A 16,147-nucleotide genomic window follows, 5' to 3' on the forward strand; every position below is an offset into this window, starting at 1 on the left:
AGCATTGTTAGGTTCCTACAATGTGCCAGGCACTGTGTTAGGATCTGGGGTGCAAAGACAAAAGTGAAACAGTTTTAGCCAGGATCTTTGCCAAGAAAACCCCAAATGGGGTTATAAAGAATCAGACACAACTGAAAAGAAGACTGAACAAAAAAATTTATTTGCTCTCCTGCTCACCATAGTGGCTCTTCTAAACCTTTTCATCCCCTCTGAAACCTCCCATGGCTCCCGTTCCCCCTTCCTTCCCTCTGCCTCCCAGAATACTTAATTTCCTTCACTCTCTGAGAATCTTGCCTAATATTTTATTGAATAAAACTGAGGCCATTCACAGAGAGTTCCATCCTCTCCCCTCCTAATCTCATATCACACAGATGCCTTCTGCCACTATGTGCTCATTCACCCCTGTCTCACAGGAAGATGTGACCCTTCTACTTGCCAAGGCAAACCCCTCCAAATGCAAAAGTGATCTCATTCCTTCTCTGGTAGATTACACCCCCTCATCCCCATCTTTTAACTTATTTTCAGTCTCTCCCTTTCTTCTGACTTGTTCCCTACTGCTAACAAAGATGCTCTCATCTCCCCTGTCTTCAAAAACCCTCCTGTGATCTACCTATCCCCACTAGCTCTTATCCCTTATTATTTTCCTTTTGTAATTAAACTTCTTGGGATGGCTGTCTATCTGCTTCCTCTTCCTTTTCTCCCGCTCTCTTCTTAACTCTCTACTGTCTGGCTTCTGACCTCATCATTCAGCTGGAACTGTTCTTTCCAAAGTTACCAGATTTCTTCATTGCCAAATCTAATGGCCTTTTTTCAATCCTTATCTTCTTGACCTTTCTACAGCCTCTAACATTATCAATCACTCTTCTCTTTGATTGATACTTTCTTCTCTCTAGATTTCCATGATACTACACTACTCTGGTTTTCCTCTTAACTGCCTGACTGCATATTCTTAGTCTTCTTTGCTAGGAGTTTCCAGTATCTAGGATACACCCAATAAAGGTGGGTGTCCCCTAAGGCTCTGGCTTAGACACTATTTTCTACTCCCTCTAAACTATTTCACTTGGTGATCTCATCCACTCCTGTAGATGCTGAATGTCCAGTAAACATCATAAACTTTCCGTATCATCTTTTTCCCCAAACCCTCTCTTCTTCAGAACTTTCCTATTACTGTTGAGAACACCACCATCCTCCCACTCCCCAGACACAAAACCTAAACATCATCCCTCTACTCCTCGCTCTCTTTCAGTCGCCATTTGTAGACTGTGGCCAAGTTCCATCCATTTTACCTTCCTTAACATCTCTCACATATAGCCCTTTCTCTCCCCTGACACTGGTGCAGGCCCTCATTACCTCACACCCAGCCTACCCTACCTGGTCTCCCTGTTCCAAGTCTCTTCCTACTCCAGCCTACCTTCCACTCAGTTATCAAATTAATCCTTGTGAAGTGCAGGTCTGACTCTGTCAGCCCTCTAGTCAGTATACTCCAGGGAATTTCCATCATGTCCAGGATCAAACATAAAATTCTCCCTTTGGCATTTAAAGCCCTTCATACCTTATCTTTCCACACAACCCTTTCCAGCCTTCTCACAACTTACAACACCCCATGTACTCTATGACCCGGTGGCAGTGGCCTCCTTGCTGTTTCTCTGGGTGTCCCAAAAGTCCCAGATAAAAAAATCATACCTTCTACAAATTGGCCTTTTCTGTTTTTCTTCAAAGCTAGTAGCTTCCCTCTGTTAAATATCTTCAGTTTATCCTAACCCCAAATGGGGTCATGAAGAGTACCTGAATAACAACAATCTTGTTTGTAAATAATTGTGTACATGTTGTCTCCCCCACTAGATTGTGAGCTCCTCCAAGGGAGGGACTTTTTGTATCACCAACACTTAGCAAAGTCTCTGGTACATAGTAGGGAATGAATAAATGCTTATCAACTAACTGACTACATTCAACAGAAATAAAGAAGCTCACAAAAGGGATGGTTTTGGAGAGAAGATAATGAGTTGTTTGGGGCATGTTGAGCTTTAGATGCCTAAGGGACATGTAGTTCAAAATATCCATTAGAAATGTGATGATAACAGGACTGGAACTCAAGACAAGAGATTGGGGCTGGATATACAGATTTGGGAGATGCTGAAGAGGTCACCAAGAAAGAGTATAGAGAGAATAGGATCCAGGACAGAGACTTAGGGGATGCCCACATTTAAGCAGCGTGCTCTGAATGATGATTCAGCAAAGGAGACTTAGAAGGGGCAGACAGGTAGAAGGAGAACCAAGAGAGAGCAGCAGCAGGAAAACCCAAAGAGAAGTGAGCATCCAAGAAAAGAAGTGGTTGAAAATGTCCAGTGCTGCAGAGAATTCAAGAATGATGCGATTTTGCAATTGAGAGATAAGTGGCCAATTTGGAGAAAGTAAATTCAGTTGAGTGATGAGGTTGAAGCTGAACTACAGAGGATTGAGAAGAGAGGAAATGGAGACAATGAATGTAGATAACTTTTTCTAGGAATTTGGCTGAGAAAAAGGAGAAGATATACAATGATAACTTGAGTGGGGGTATTTTGGGGGGGGCTTGTTTTTTTTTTTTTTTTAAGGATTAGGGAAACTTTGGAGTGTTTGAAGGTAGTAGAGAGGGAACTAGTAGAAAGAAAGAGATTGAAAACCAGAGAGAAAGAGGAGATGCTTATAAGAACAATTTGCTGAAGAAAGTGGGAGGAAGCAGGAGTCCAAGATTACAGATATAGAGCAGAAAGGGAGGGATTTTAACTTTCAGGATAACCCCCTCATTTTACAAATGAGGAAACTGAGTACCAAGAGTACTGGTAGAGAGCTTGGCCATAGTGACTAGATTCACCTCTTTATCAGATTTTTTCCTTTCTGCCTTAAATTTACACATCAATAACAGCTAATATTATAATCTCTTCCAGTCATCATGATGATACATTCACATGTGTGTCAAGACAAATATGAAGCTTTGTATCACCAAAGAGCTTAATATTGGCTCAGAATGTTTATCTGGAAAGTCCAGGGCAATTGGTGTCATGGGTTCACTTTTGTTTCTTCCCCTGCCCCACTCTTTTAGGGAGATAGTTATGCCCCAACTTCCTGGAATTCAGTCATTTCAGAGCTCCCAGATCACAGAAATCTTTGCCTTCCATATCCACTGAGCAGAAAGTGGCTTCATTGTTCTAGAGTACTTTGGAAAAAAAATCTCCTCTAGCTACATTTCCCCTTATTACTCATTCTTATGTAGCTAGCTTAACTTCAGATAAATCCATTATAAAGCTTTAAACTGCAAATAAAAAAGATATAAAAAAGAGTTGAAAACTCCCAAAGGGTAAATAATGTAATGTTGGTTTGCCAGGCAGTTAAGAAGACAGGGCAGGAGGCGGAGGAGGTGAAGTGGACAATTTCACTAGGTCTCCAGCAGCACTGAAGAGCAGTCAGGAGTGGGGAACCTACAGCCTCGAGGCCACATGTGCCCCTCTAGGCCCTCAAGTGGGGCCTTTTGACTGAATCCAAACTTTACAGAACAAATCCCCTTAATAAAAGGATTTATTCTGTAAGACTTGAACTCAGTCAAAAGGCCACACCCAAGAACTTAGAAGGCCACATGTGGCCTTGAGGCTGCAGGTTCCCTGCCCCTGGCCCAAGGCAAATAACAGATTCTGTCCAGAGAGATCATTCCTTAAGCCAATAAGTGAACTAGACAAAGTTCCAGCTTCCTAGAATTTTGTAGTCAGTCTGACCTTCACTGAGACAGAGACTCAGTTTCCCGGGCTCCTTTTCCTGTATGATTCCCACATCTCTCAAACTTTTGGTCTCCTTCCAACTGGGAAAACTATTATTTCTCAGCAGCCCTTGCTGATGAAAGAGGGTTATATTCATATAACACATATATATAGTTTTTACATTTTACAGTATATAATTATAGTAATTTTTGGTCCTTTTTTAAACTTTACATTATTTATTATGGACATTTTACATGACTACATTTTTCATATTTATCATTTTTCATACACCAAAGTATCCCAGTACAGTATTCCCCAGATGCTGGACTTTACTGTTGCTAGTCATTTGTTATTATAAATATGATAGCTACAAATATCTTTGTACAAATAGATTTTTTTCCCTCCTTTGCCTTTTTTCCTTCATGGTCCTTCCTCTCATGTGGTGGTGACATTTGGATTCTCAAAACCTATGCCAGCAATACATTGATGAAAAGGCTTTGAGCATAGGCCTGGCAAGGGATTTTGTGCCTGTTGCTCAAAGACCAACCTAGTTAAGTCCAGAGATATTCATTACCAGAAGGCTGTCCTTTTGGAGTACCTTTTTTCTCATTCACAGAAATTCATGAAGAAGACTAGGATCTATGTTAGTTTGGAGCGCTCACACACACACACACATCAGGGATCTTTAAAGTGTAGAAATGTAGACCTGTATCTGCCATTTAGGTTGCTGGGAAAATTACACTTCCTCAGAGCCCATATGGCCATGACAGGGCTACAAAAATATGAAGTACTATTTCCATTACCACCACTTCTACCATCTCCAGCTATAGGACCATATGGTCCAATGGTGTGACTTTTTTCGTGACTTTATTGCAGTCAGATTACTTTTGTGAAGGAGTATGTCATTTTGCATGATCACCAGCAGTATTTGAGTGTATCGGTTTCCTCACAATCCTGTCGATCTTAGGTTTTATATATGTGTGTGTATGTGTGCATGTGTGCATGCATGTATATATGTGTGCATATATTTTTTTTCAACTTTTGCCAGTTAATGGATTTTGTTTTCATTTGCATCTCTGTAAAGAGCATTGATGTGGAACATTTTCTCAAGTGCATATTTACTACTTGTACTTCCTCTTCTGTGAAGTTTTGTTTATATCTTTTCTATTCAGTTCAACTAAAAACATTTATCAAACACTACTATGTTAAAGGCAGTCAGTTAAGTACTGGGATCTGGAACCAGCTATGGTCTTACCCATTGGTCCAAATTCTAGACTTTCTTTAAGGAATGCCTACCTCAAGTGTACCAGACTAGAAATTAGGAGACCGGAGCTTACTCCTGGCTCTACCACCAACTACTGTATGACCTTGGACAAGATCATTTCCTCCTCCATAAAAATGAAAGGATTGAACCAGATGTTATTAATCTGAGGTCTGTGAACTTAGTTTTGTTTTTTTAAATACATTTTTATAACTATATTTCAATAAAATTAGTTTCCTTAGTAATCCTATTTATTTTGTTTTATGCTTTTAAAATATTATTCTGAGAAGTCAAAGGGATCTATGACAAAACATATTAAGAAATCCTAGTATCAGTGATTTTGAAGGTCGTTTCCAATTATAATATTTTGTGGTTCTTAGTCTTACCTCTTTGTGGGGCCTCCTCTCATTACTCCAACCAATAAGAATCTTTCCCTCCTCTGAATTCTTCTCTTTTTTTAAATGTTTATCTATTTATTTTTAGTTTTCAACATTCATTTACACAAAATTTGGAGTTCTAAATTTTCTCCCCATCTCTCCCCTCCTCTTACCCCAAAATGCCATGCACTCTGATTACCCCCTCCCCCAATCTGCCATCCCTTTTATCATACCCCTCCCTTCCCTTATCCCTATCTTCTCTCTTTTCTAGTAGGGCAAGATAGATTTCCATACCCCATTATCTGTATTTCTCATTTCCCAATCGTATGCAAAAGCAATTCCCAACATTTGTTTCTAAAACCTTGAGTTCCAACTTCTCTCCCTTCCTCCCTCCCCATCCATCCTCATTGAGAAGGCAAGCAATCCAATACAGGCTATATATGTGTAGTTTTGCAAAAGACTTCCATAATAGTCATGTTGTGTAAGATTAACTATATTTCTCTCCATCCTATCCTGCCCCCCATTTATTCTATTCTCTCTTTTGATCTTTTTCCTCCCCAAAAGTGTGGAAAAAAATACCTGTTAACCAAGAAAGTAACCTTCTATAGTCTTATTTCCCCCCCTCTTTTTTTTTTGGCATTTTCCCAGCCAGTTACTTGACTTTTGAGTCCTTTGTCAAGAGGGGGGTATACTCTGGGGACCTGTAAGTTCTGAGTTCCTCCAAGGTGGCACAGTCAAGGGAGAAGAGTTTACTCCTCTCCTGGCCTGTGATCTAGTCTGGGAGCTTTTCTGCCCAGGATCTGCAAGTAGAATGCCCTTTCCAGAGTCTCCATCTTTCCAGAACTCCACCATGCCAGTCAGTAATCTTCCTCACTCTTGGGCCACCATTCAGGGCTGAGACTCAGTTCAGCAGCTCAATTCCCCCAGGGGTTTTAGACGGAGGGCTCCAAAAATGAACACTGCTGCTGCTGCTGCCACTGTCACCACTGCTGCTGTCACCACCTGGGGGTGGGGCTAGGGAAGGACCCTGCTCCCTTCTCACCCAAGTGAAAAAGCTTTCTCGCTGACCTTTGAAGCTTTCTTTGGAGTCTGTGGGTTGAGGGATCTAAGAACCACCACTGCTGCTAGGGATTCTGCCCCCAAGGCCTGTTCTGGTCCTGCTCCTACAGGTGGGGCCAGGGCTGGGCTGGGCTGGGCTGGGCTGAGCTGAGCTGGGCTGGACTGGGCTGGGCTGGGCTCTGCTCCACACCCATGCCATAGACCTTTCCTGTCAGCCTTCCAGGCTACCTTGGGCTGGAAATCTCTTTCACTCTGTCGTTTTGTGGCTTCTGCTGCTCTAGAATTTGTTTAGAATCATTTTTTACAGGTATTTTATGAGCTGTGGGGGAAGAGCTAGAGTATGTGCATCTTTCTACTCTGCCATCTTGACTCTGCCCCCTCTGAATTCCTGTTGCATACATTTTAACACATAATTATTTTGTCAGATAGTTCTTGCTTTCCCTCCAAGACTGAAAGCTCCTTAAGGTTCGTTAAGAGCAAAAATAATGAGGGAGATTGGCACAGAGGATGGACATTCTGGTATTGAGTGGGCAGAATAGGGCATATCAGTAATATGGAGTAGAATATAACCTCCCATGCTTTCCTAGGAGTTGGAAAAGAAAGTTGCCCCTGAGGAGGTTGGGGGGAGCTTCAGGCATCAGGTCTCTGAGAATGGCAGAAAGGATGATGAATTATGGGGAAGATTGTTTCCAGACCTCTATGAGGAAGAACCAAGCCAACCACCTTGGAAGGAAGCATACTTCCCCATCCTCCAAATCAGTGCCTTGTCACCCTGTGCTACCTATCACTTTGCATAGAATATTCTGTATCTTCTCATAGCCTGTAGCAGAGAGCTGCCTGGACACAGCAGGCACTAGATAATTTTCAGTGGTTAGATGAATAGACGAATGGCCCTCACCCCAAGCCCTACCACTGGCTGGATTTATAGTCCTTCTTCTTGGTCCTTAGCTGACCTATACCTAGCAAGGTTTGACTCCCCTTGCTTCACCCATTGGGCAGGAGATCTATACTGGAAGTATGAGTTCTGTGTTTCTTCCTTCCCTCTCCCTCCAGACCGGGGCCGCTGCTCCATGGGTCAGTGTATATGCGAAAGGGGCTGGACAGGAAAGAGCTGTGAGTGTCCCCTCAGCAATGCCACCTGCATCGACAGCAATGGGGTAGGACTGGGAACTGGATGGTCACAGTCACTATAGTCATATTGATGGGATGAATAGAAGATTTCTTTGGGGATGGGTATTGGGAGTCTCCTAGAAGTTGGGGCAAAACACAAGAGGACTGTGCCACCTTTTGCCACCCTCTGGAAAGAGATTGGGAGGGCAAGGCATAGAGATTTACCAGGTCCTCTTCACAAAAGGTGACTGGGTTCTGGCCAAACTAGGACCTTTCTGGTTGCTGAGTGAGGGTCAGGGTAATGGATCCTCTCTCTACAGGGCATATGTAATGGACGAGGCCACTGTGAGTGTGGACGTTGCCACTGTGACCAAGTCTCCCTCTATACGGATACCACCTGTGAGATCAGCTACTCTGCAGTGAGCACAGAATGGGACTGGGCAGAGGGAAGGAGTGGGTATGGGAAATGGAGAAACACAAGAGTAGGGCTGGAGGGTGGGAGGCAACTAGAGAGGGTCAAAGGGACTCTCTGGAAGGTGGCTCTTCACCCATCCAGCACCATTTCTGATTGCTTCCTCATTCAGGCATTCCTAGGGGTATGTGAGGACCTGCGTTCCTGTGTTCAGTGCCAAGCCTGGGGCACAGGTGTGAAGAAGGGGCAGAAGTGTGCCAGCTGTAACTTCCAGGTGAAGATGGTGGAGGAGTTGAAGAAAGGTAATAGCTGTGAGCATACCCTAAGGAGGTTGGGAGAGTGAAGGATAGTGATGCATAATATCCTAGAGATGGGCAAACTCTTCCCTATAGACCAGGAAAATTCTCAGAATGGCCCTCGGCAAAGCGAGGTGCCCAGCTAAATGCCTTGGGTCCTCTTTGTTAGAGTGGAATGCCTTTCTCAAAGCATGTCCAATACAACCCCACTCAGGCACTCAGGCACTCAGGCACTCTTGTCCTTCTCATCCACTTAGGAAAGCTTAACCAAGTCAGATTCCCCCCTAGACCTAGATCTTTGCTTCATTGCTCTCTGGGATCTCACTTACTTCCTTCTCATCCTTCTTCCATCCCTGGGGAAAGGATTAGGAGGCAGGAAGGTAGGGGCCATGTACATAGTTAGGGACTCTACCTAATGGCATAGCATGTTGTGAATATAGCGGAAGAGGTGCTGGAATACTGTTCCTTCCGTGATGAGGATGACGACTGCACATACAGCTATACTGTAGAAGGGAATGAAGCCATTGGGCCCAACAGCACTGTCCTCGTGCATAAGAAGAAAGGTGAGCGCCATTTAAGCCCATGGAGAGAAATGACTTGGATCTGGGGCCAACAGAGAGAAAGGAAGGGAGGGAACTCCTGTCCCAAGTGAGAAGGGTAGCAGGATGAGGGAGAATGTACCCTCCCCTAAGGGGCAAGGTAGATTTCCTTCTGTTCTTCCTCAAACACACTCTTGATCAACCTGGGCAAGTCACTTACTTTCTTCTTTATTCCTCAGTTTCCTTATCTGTTAAGTGAAAGAATTGTACTATTATTCTGCAGTTCTACAAGTCTTTGTTTCATGGCTCTCTCCTTCTCATTCCTCCCCATTCCATAAGTTTTTTGTGTCTGCCCCTGTCCTAGAGTGTCCTCCTGGAAACTTCTGGTGGCTTATCCCCCTGCTCATCTTCCTTCTGCTGCTCTTGGCCCTGCTGCTTCTGCTCTGCTGGAAGTACTGTGCCTGCTGCAAGGTAAGCCCCACTCCCCATCCCTAGCTCCCCTTACCCTCCTAACCTACTATGCTGAGCCATGCTCACTCAAGGCCCAGCTTTACCATGGTTCCAGATCAGTCAGTTGATCAATTCTCCAACTAACATTTATCAGGTGCCTTGTAGATGCCTAGCATTGTGCCTTCTAAGAAATTAGAGTCTGACTGGTTACAGAAAATGGGCATACATCTATTTAAAAAACAAAATGGCAGCAATGAGGTATAAAAATAAATCTCTTTGATGTAACACTAAGAAAGGACATGGAACAGTTTGTGTAGTGGGAGAAGAATAACTAATGGACAAGCCACATGTTCACTGGTACCCATAAAATGTCAAGAAAGCTAGAGGAAGATCTCCATGACATGGGGTAGACATCTATGGAGAATTTGTTGGAGGACATGAACAAGAGTCATTCGGGATATAATGGTGTAGGTGGGTTGCAATCTGCACCCTTGAAAGCTATATCCATACTAATCAAATCAGAAATCCATCAATCAAGAAGCATTGTGCCTAATATGTGCCATGCCCTAGGCTAGATGCTAGCAATACAAGGAATTAGCCAGGAGAAACCATGTGTGTCCATATGGGCATATACAAGATATATGCAAAGATAATACTAGATCACCTGGGGTTTGGGCAGGGTTAGAAGGGATAGAGGCATTACCAGCTGGGGGATCAGGAAAGGCTTCATATAGAATATAGCACTTTTGCTGAATCCTGAAGAAAACTAGGGAGTCTAAGAAGCAGAGATAAAGGGAGAAGGCTAACTGGACACAGTGGATAGTAGGCCAGTTTGGCTGGAACTTAGAGTGAATGAAAAGGCATAATATGTAATAAATCTGGAGAAATAGGTTGAGACCAAGTTGTGAAGGGTTTATAGATTCAAGGGGTCCATGAATCAACCAATCGATAAGCATCTATTAAGCACTTACTATGTGCCAAGCACTGGGTTAAGTGCTGGGGATCCAAAGAAAAAGCAAAAATGATCCTTGCCTTCAAAGAGTTTTAGGGGATTCCCACATGTAGAGTAATGATCCAGCTTCTCTGATTGAGAAGCAGCAATCTGACAGGTAGAAGAACCAAGAGAGAGTAATGTCAGGAAAACCCTGTTAGGCTGGGGTCAGAGAGGAGAGTATCCAAGACAAGAGATGATTAAAAGCATCAAATGCTGCAGAGAATTAAATAGGATGAGGATTGAGAATAGGCCATCAGATTCAGATTTTATCATTAAGAGATGATTGACAATTTTGGAGAAAACCATTTCAGTTGAGTTCTGAAATTAGAAACCAAATCATTAGGGACTGAGATAAAGTGGAGGCAGTGAGTACAGATATCTTTTTCTAGGAGTTTGGTTAGAAAGAGAGGAGCTATACAATGATAATTTGAAAGAATGATGGGCAAGAATTTTTCCATTTGTTTTTGTCGTTGTTAAGAATGAGGAGACATGGGCATGCTTTCAAGCTTTGGGGAAGGAACCAATAGATAGGGAGAGACTGAAGACTAGAGAATGGTTGGGATGATTATGGGGGCATTCTGTTCGAGAAGATAAAAAGGGATTGAATCAAGTATGTACAGGTTGGCCTGGTGGGGGAAAGGACCATCTCTATCAGACTGCAGTCAAGGAGGACAGAATGGACGGATGATGTCAAGAGGTTATGAGATGTAGGTTAGAAGAGGAAACTCACAGGGAAGACCTTGATTTTCTCTTTAAAGTATGAGACAAAGTCATCCAAGAGGATAGAGAAAGGGGAAGTGGAGGAGGGTTGAGCAGAGAGAAAAAAAGGCTTAGAACAGTAGCCATGGGGAGTTGGAGAATCACTATTTCCTTACCATGGGGAGGGCCCAGTTGAGATAAGATAAAATCAATTTGTAGCAGACCCAGTCATCTAGGTTGCATGACTTTCTCCAGCACTGCTCAACAGCTCAAGTAAGAGCAGAGGAGGGGGGATAGTGAGGTCTAGTGTTGGCAAGGAAAGAGTAGTGATAGGAAAAGGAGTGAGAGGATTCAACCATAAAATGTTCAGGATGTGATGGTACAGAAAGGTTGCAATCTGCATCATTGATGGCTGCATCCACACAGATCCACCCCATTGGTCTGTCAATCAGTAATCATTTATTAGGTGCCAAATACTGTGCCAGGCACTAAGAATAAGATCATGCAAGATAGCCAAGGAAGACAATAGGCACATATTGTGGATAGAGCACTAGACCTGGAGTCAAGAAGACTTGAATTTAAATCTGGCCTCAGACACTAGCTATGTGACCCACAGCAAGTCATTTAACTCTGCCTCAGTTTCTTCATCTGTAAAATGGAGGTAATAATAACGCCTACCTCCTAAGGTTGTTAAATGAAATAATGTTTATAGAGCACTTAGCACGGTACCTGGCACATAGGGAGTAATTTAATGTTTGTTTCCTTCCTTCTATGGAATATTTAAAAAAATACATACAAAGAAAATACGAGGTCATTTCAAGGGGAAGGGGAAAGGGTTTTCTTTTTAAATATTTTATTGCTATTTTTACATTGCGGGCATTTCCCAAGGACTTCTCCCTACCCCCGATAGAACTTTCATTATAACAATGAAGTACAGCTAACAAAACAGTCACATTGGCCGCATCTTTCTGTCAAGATGTAAGAGGTACACTTTACCCTCAGGCTCCTGAAAGCAGGGCTAGTGACTGCAGTAATCAGAGTTCTGAAGTCTTTCAGTAATGTTGCAGTAGGATAGGTCTGAATTGGTCAGTTAAAGGGAAGGGAAGAAAGAGAGCCAGAACAGGAGTGATAACTTAGGAGAATGGGGGTAGTGGTCACTATGATAGGATAGAGACCAGGCAAGGGCTAAGCGAAGTAGGACAAAACATCCACAGACATTTTTCTCAACACCTCTGCCATCATAATTTCTAATACTTTCTCCCTTTGCCCTACCCCAGCCCTCAAGTGTCTCAGGAGAAGTGTAGCCACCTTGCCTCTGAGGCATGAACAGGGCCCTAAAAGAAGCAGGTAACCCAGAGATAGGAGCAGCTCAGGTGATTAAGCCCCCTTCCCTCTCTGTTCTTTCTGTCTCTCATAGGCCTGCCTGGCCCTGCTTCCCTGCTGCAACAAAGGTATTGACTGGGTACTGGCATGGGGAGGGAAAGGGAGAATGGACCTCTGACAGAAGCCTTCCACTTCCACCATGGCAGTGGTAGAGGAGGGGAAGAGGGAGCAAAGATTCCCAAATAGGATGATGAATTAAGCTCAGGATGATGGAAGCTGTGTAAGTGGCTTCAGATGTCTTTCCTGGTCTGATATCCTTGGGGGTAAGGAGGATGAGGTATTGGCACTGTACTCCATAAGTATCATAAGGGTGGTGCTGGTACTGAAATCTCCCTGCCCCTCCTGCAGGCCACATGGTGGGCTTCAAAGAGGATCACTATGTGCTAAGGGAGAACCTCATGGCCTCAGACCACCTGGATACACCAATGGTACGCAGTGGGAACCTGAAAGCCCGTGACATGGTCCGCTGGAAGATCAACAATGTACTGCCTTCCAGCATCACCACCCACGCCGCCAATCCCAAAGAGCTGGGTAAGAGGCATGGCTGGGGGTGTCCTCCTCAGAAGGGCATCCTGAGGAGTCGTACTGTGGATACTGTTTTGCTTTGAATGTGGAGGCCCAAGGGACATTCACCTGGGTCCCTTATCAGGGCATCTGACAGGGTTCTAAGAGTCAACTTCCATTTTCTTCTCACCATGCTAGTACTTTTGAACACTAAAATTTCCATGCCCACAATATTGCTATTCTACCAGGCTACCTATCCATGACAAAATTCTATGAGCTCTGAGTGGTGGGAATTCTATAGTATCCTCTGTGAAAGAGTGCCAACATGACCTGTCCTTTCTCCATACAGTCCCATATGGGTTATCCCTGCGCCTTGCCCGCCTCTGCACTGAGAACCTACTGAAACCTGATACTCGGGAGTGTGAACAGTTGCGCCAGGAAGTGGAAGACAATGTAAGGCTGAGGGCAGTATATGGTAGAGGAGAAACAATGGAGAATCTCTGGGCAAGGGTGAATATGGTAGATCAAAGGAGAAGGTGAAAATGAGTATGTGAGTAGGAGTTAATTCAAGGGTAGGATTCTTCTGGAGAGTTTGTGCTCCGCAAGAAGGGGTAGCCTGCCAGGGAGTCTACCATTTGCATTTTCCCAAAAAATAAAACTGCAATAGTCTGAGCCCCTGGAAACTCTGCTCCATAACCTGGATATATTTATTTCCTTATCCTAGAAGGATTCTGATTAGGGAGTTCACTCTTGGTTCTGAATCAATTAATCAACATTTATTAATTGCTTACTTTTTGATCAGCACTGTGCCGATCAAGCCCTAGGGAAACAAAGATGTTTACATTCTAAAGGGAGGGACAGAATGGAAAGATATACATGAATTTAAATAGGTCCAAAGTAGATGGAAGGCAACTTTAGAGAAGAGGGTACCAGCAGTTGAGGAAAGCCAGGAATAGTCTCCGGTCAGGCATGATGGTGCCTTTTGTAATTCCTTCTGCCAGGGAGGCTGAGGCTGGTGAATTGCTTGGGTTCTGTATTTCTGAGCTACAACAGGGTAAAAGGCTTGCTAGGTGTCTGCCCTAAATTTGGAACCAATAGGATGAGTCTTTGGGAGTGAAGGACTGGCTATCAAGAGAGATGTATTGAGCTAGATCAGAAAGATGGAGCAGTTTAAAGTGTCCACACTCATCAGTATCAAGATGAGGCCTGTATGAATGGCTGTTGCCCTTCCAGCCTGAATGAAGTAGAAAGACACAGGCTCAAAAGAAAAAAAGAAGAGAAGAAAAAAGGAAGGGGAGGGGAAAAAGGGAAAGGGCAAGGCCTCTTTTGGCTAAAGGTCAAAGGAAGCTGGGGAATTCTAAGAGGCACAGGTGAAGAGGAAGGGCTTCTCAGGCACGGGGGACAGTGAGTACAAAAGCAGTTGTGGAAACAGAACCCTAGGTGGTCTTTACTATGCCAGACTGTCCCAAGGAGACAACCTCACTTCCCTTTACCTCTTTTCTTCCAGCTGAATGAAGTTTACAGACAGATCCCTGGGGTTCATAAACTTCAGCAGACCAAGTTTCGGTGAGTATTTGACATAGGGGCTCATTGGTTGCTTGTATCAAGACTCCCTCTCTGGTCCAAGATTTCCTGGATGTCACTTCAGAAGAATAAGATGGTTCATCCCATTGGTTCTGGGGCAGCCCTACACTAATTCTGCAGCCTAGTAGTGGATTACGGGGTGGGATGCTATCCCTGCCCAACCTCCACCCCTCCTCCAGCTCTTTTCAAGTGTCTAAGAATAGCGCAACTCACTCATTTCTTCTGTTTCTCCCACAGGCAACAGCCCAATGCTGGGAAAAAGTGAGTAGATCATTAGCTGGTGACCCTAGGACTATCACTCTCAGACATCTGTCCCTTTATCCTGCTTCACTCTCTGCTTACCTGTCTTAGCTTTCTCTCCTTTGGAGGTTAGGAAAGGGGTGAAGAAAGAAAAAAGCAATGTGTCCATGTTCCCCAGTGGAGAACTTGCATTCCACTAATTCCATGCCAACTGAGGAGTCCTGTGCCTGGCACTATTATCCTCATGCTCTCTCCAAAAAGCATGTGGCATCTGAGCTCCCACAGTGCTTTGTTTTCTGAGTTCCAGGTCCTGGGCACTCCTGTATGTCAGTATATGTCTGATTATGGGAAATGCAGAGGGCTCTACCAAGAAGGAATTGTGTAGCGATGGGGAAGGTGCTGCCTTGACAGCCTTCTCAGATGGGTGCTCAGCTGTCAAGAAAACCAAGTTAGCACCCTTTCCTCCTTTCTTTCTTTTTTCCTTTCCTCCTTTTTTCTTTCATTTCTTTCTTTCTTTCCTTCCTTCCTTTCTTTCTGACAGGTTAACAAGAAAAGCAACCAATATCCCACCCATGACCTCCCACTGCTCCCGGTTGGTGACCTACATTATCAAAAATGCAGGGGAGAGAAAAGGATAGAAAAGAAGACAGGACAGAATTGGGAATTGGGAGTGGGGGGGCAGGGAGATAAAGAACTGGAAGTGGGAAGAAGGTACAAATGAGGACAAGAACAAAAGAAAGGAGTCCTCAGGATCTGCCCATCCATTCACAGTCATTCAACAAAGCTTCATGAAGCTCCTTCTATCTCAGAGACACTGTGCTAGGAGGTACTGAGATGGGCTGAGCACTGAGAACAAAGAATAAGAAAGTCACACCACCATCTTGTTGTGTTCATCCTTCATGCTCAAAAAGGACCATGACATCAAGATGATGCCATGACTTGCAGTTGACTTTGTTTTGAGTGAGGGAAGGGCTGTGCAAGGTCAGCAGCCTCACTTTCTTCTCCTAAGCCATCTGGGTCCAGTGACCTGATATTCATCAGGATGACTAGAGATGTCCCAGGATACAACGTGAGACCCTGACCCTTTCAGGCTAAGGTCTTATAGCATTCTCATTCTGAGTGAGATAAACCCATTCAATGAATAGACTTCTAGTGGATGGAGAGAAAATGAGTTCATGGAATCTGGACCTTGATTATCCCCTTTTCTTCCCCTGGAGTTAGGCAGGACCATACAATTGTGGACACAGTGCTGATGGCCCCCCGGTCAGCCAAGGTGCCTCTGCTGAAGCTGACAGAGAAGCAAGTGTCACAGGGAGCATTCCATGAGCTCAAAGTGGCCCCTGGCTACTATACCCTCATCGGAGATCAGGGTAGGTGGCGTGGCCCATTGAGCTTTGTGCTGACCACACTCAGAGGATACTCTGACTTGGGTGTAATGAAAGGAGAACTGGATTGGCAGTCAGAGGTCCTGAATTCAAATCCTGACTCTGGCGTTTTGACTTGGCCAAATC

The 16,147-nt window shown here is 44.1% G+C and overlaps 1 protein-coding gene across 6 annotated transcripts in view; it reads left to right on the forward strand.

Moving 5' to 3' along the window:
- Positions 1-16,147, forward strand: part of ITGB4 (integrin subunit beta 4) — a 45,629-nt gene that overhangs the window by 14,658 nt on the left and 14,824 nt on the right. For all 6 annotated transcript variants that reach the window (XM_072645718.1, XM_072645717.1, XM_072645719.1 and 3 more), the window contains exons 14-24: positions 7,479-7,582; positions 7,856-7,954; positions 8,120-8,249; positions 8,684-8,806; positions 9,147-9,253; positions 12,343-12,376; positions 12,657-12,839; positions 13,162-13,265; positions 14,320-14,378; positions 14,634-14,657; positions 15,858-16,006. In XM_072645718.1, the coding sequence (XP_072501819.1) occupies positions 7,479-7,582; positions 7,856-7,954; positions 8,120-8,249; positions 8,684-8,806; positions 9,147-9,253; positions 12,343-12,376; positions 12,657-12,839; positions 13,162-13,265; positions 14,320-14,378; positions 14,634-14,657; positions 15,858-16,006 (1,116 nt within the window). The remainder of the gene's footprint in view (positions 1-7,478; positions 7,583-7,855; positions 7,955-8,119; positions 8,250-8,683; positions 8,807-9,146; positions 9,254-12,342; positions 12,377-12,656; positions 12,840-13,161; positions 13,266-14,319; positions 14,379-14,633; positions 14,658-15,857; positions 16,007-16,147) is intronic.

Source organism: Notamacropus eugenii, chromosome 2 (genome assembly GCF_028372415.1).
Source record: "Notamacropus eugenii isolate mMacEug1 chromosome 2, mMacEug1.pri_v2, whole genome shotgun sequence".
Taxonomy (NCBI): Eukaryota; Metazoa; Chordata; class Mammalia; order Diprotodontia; family Macropodidae; genus Notamacropus; species Notamacropus eugenii.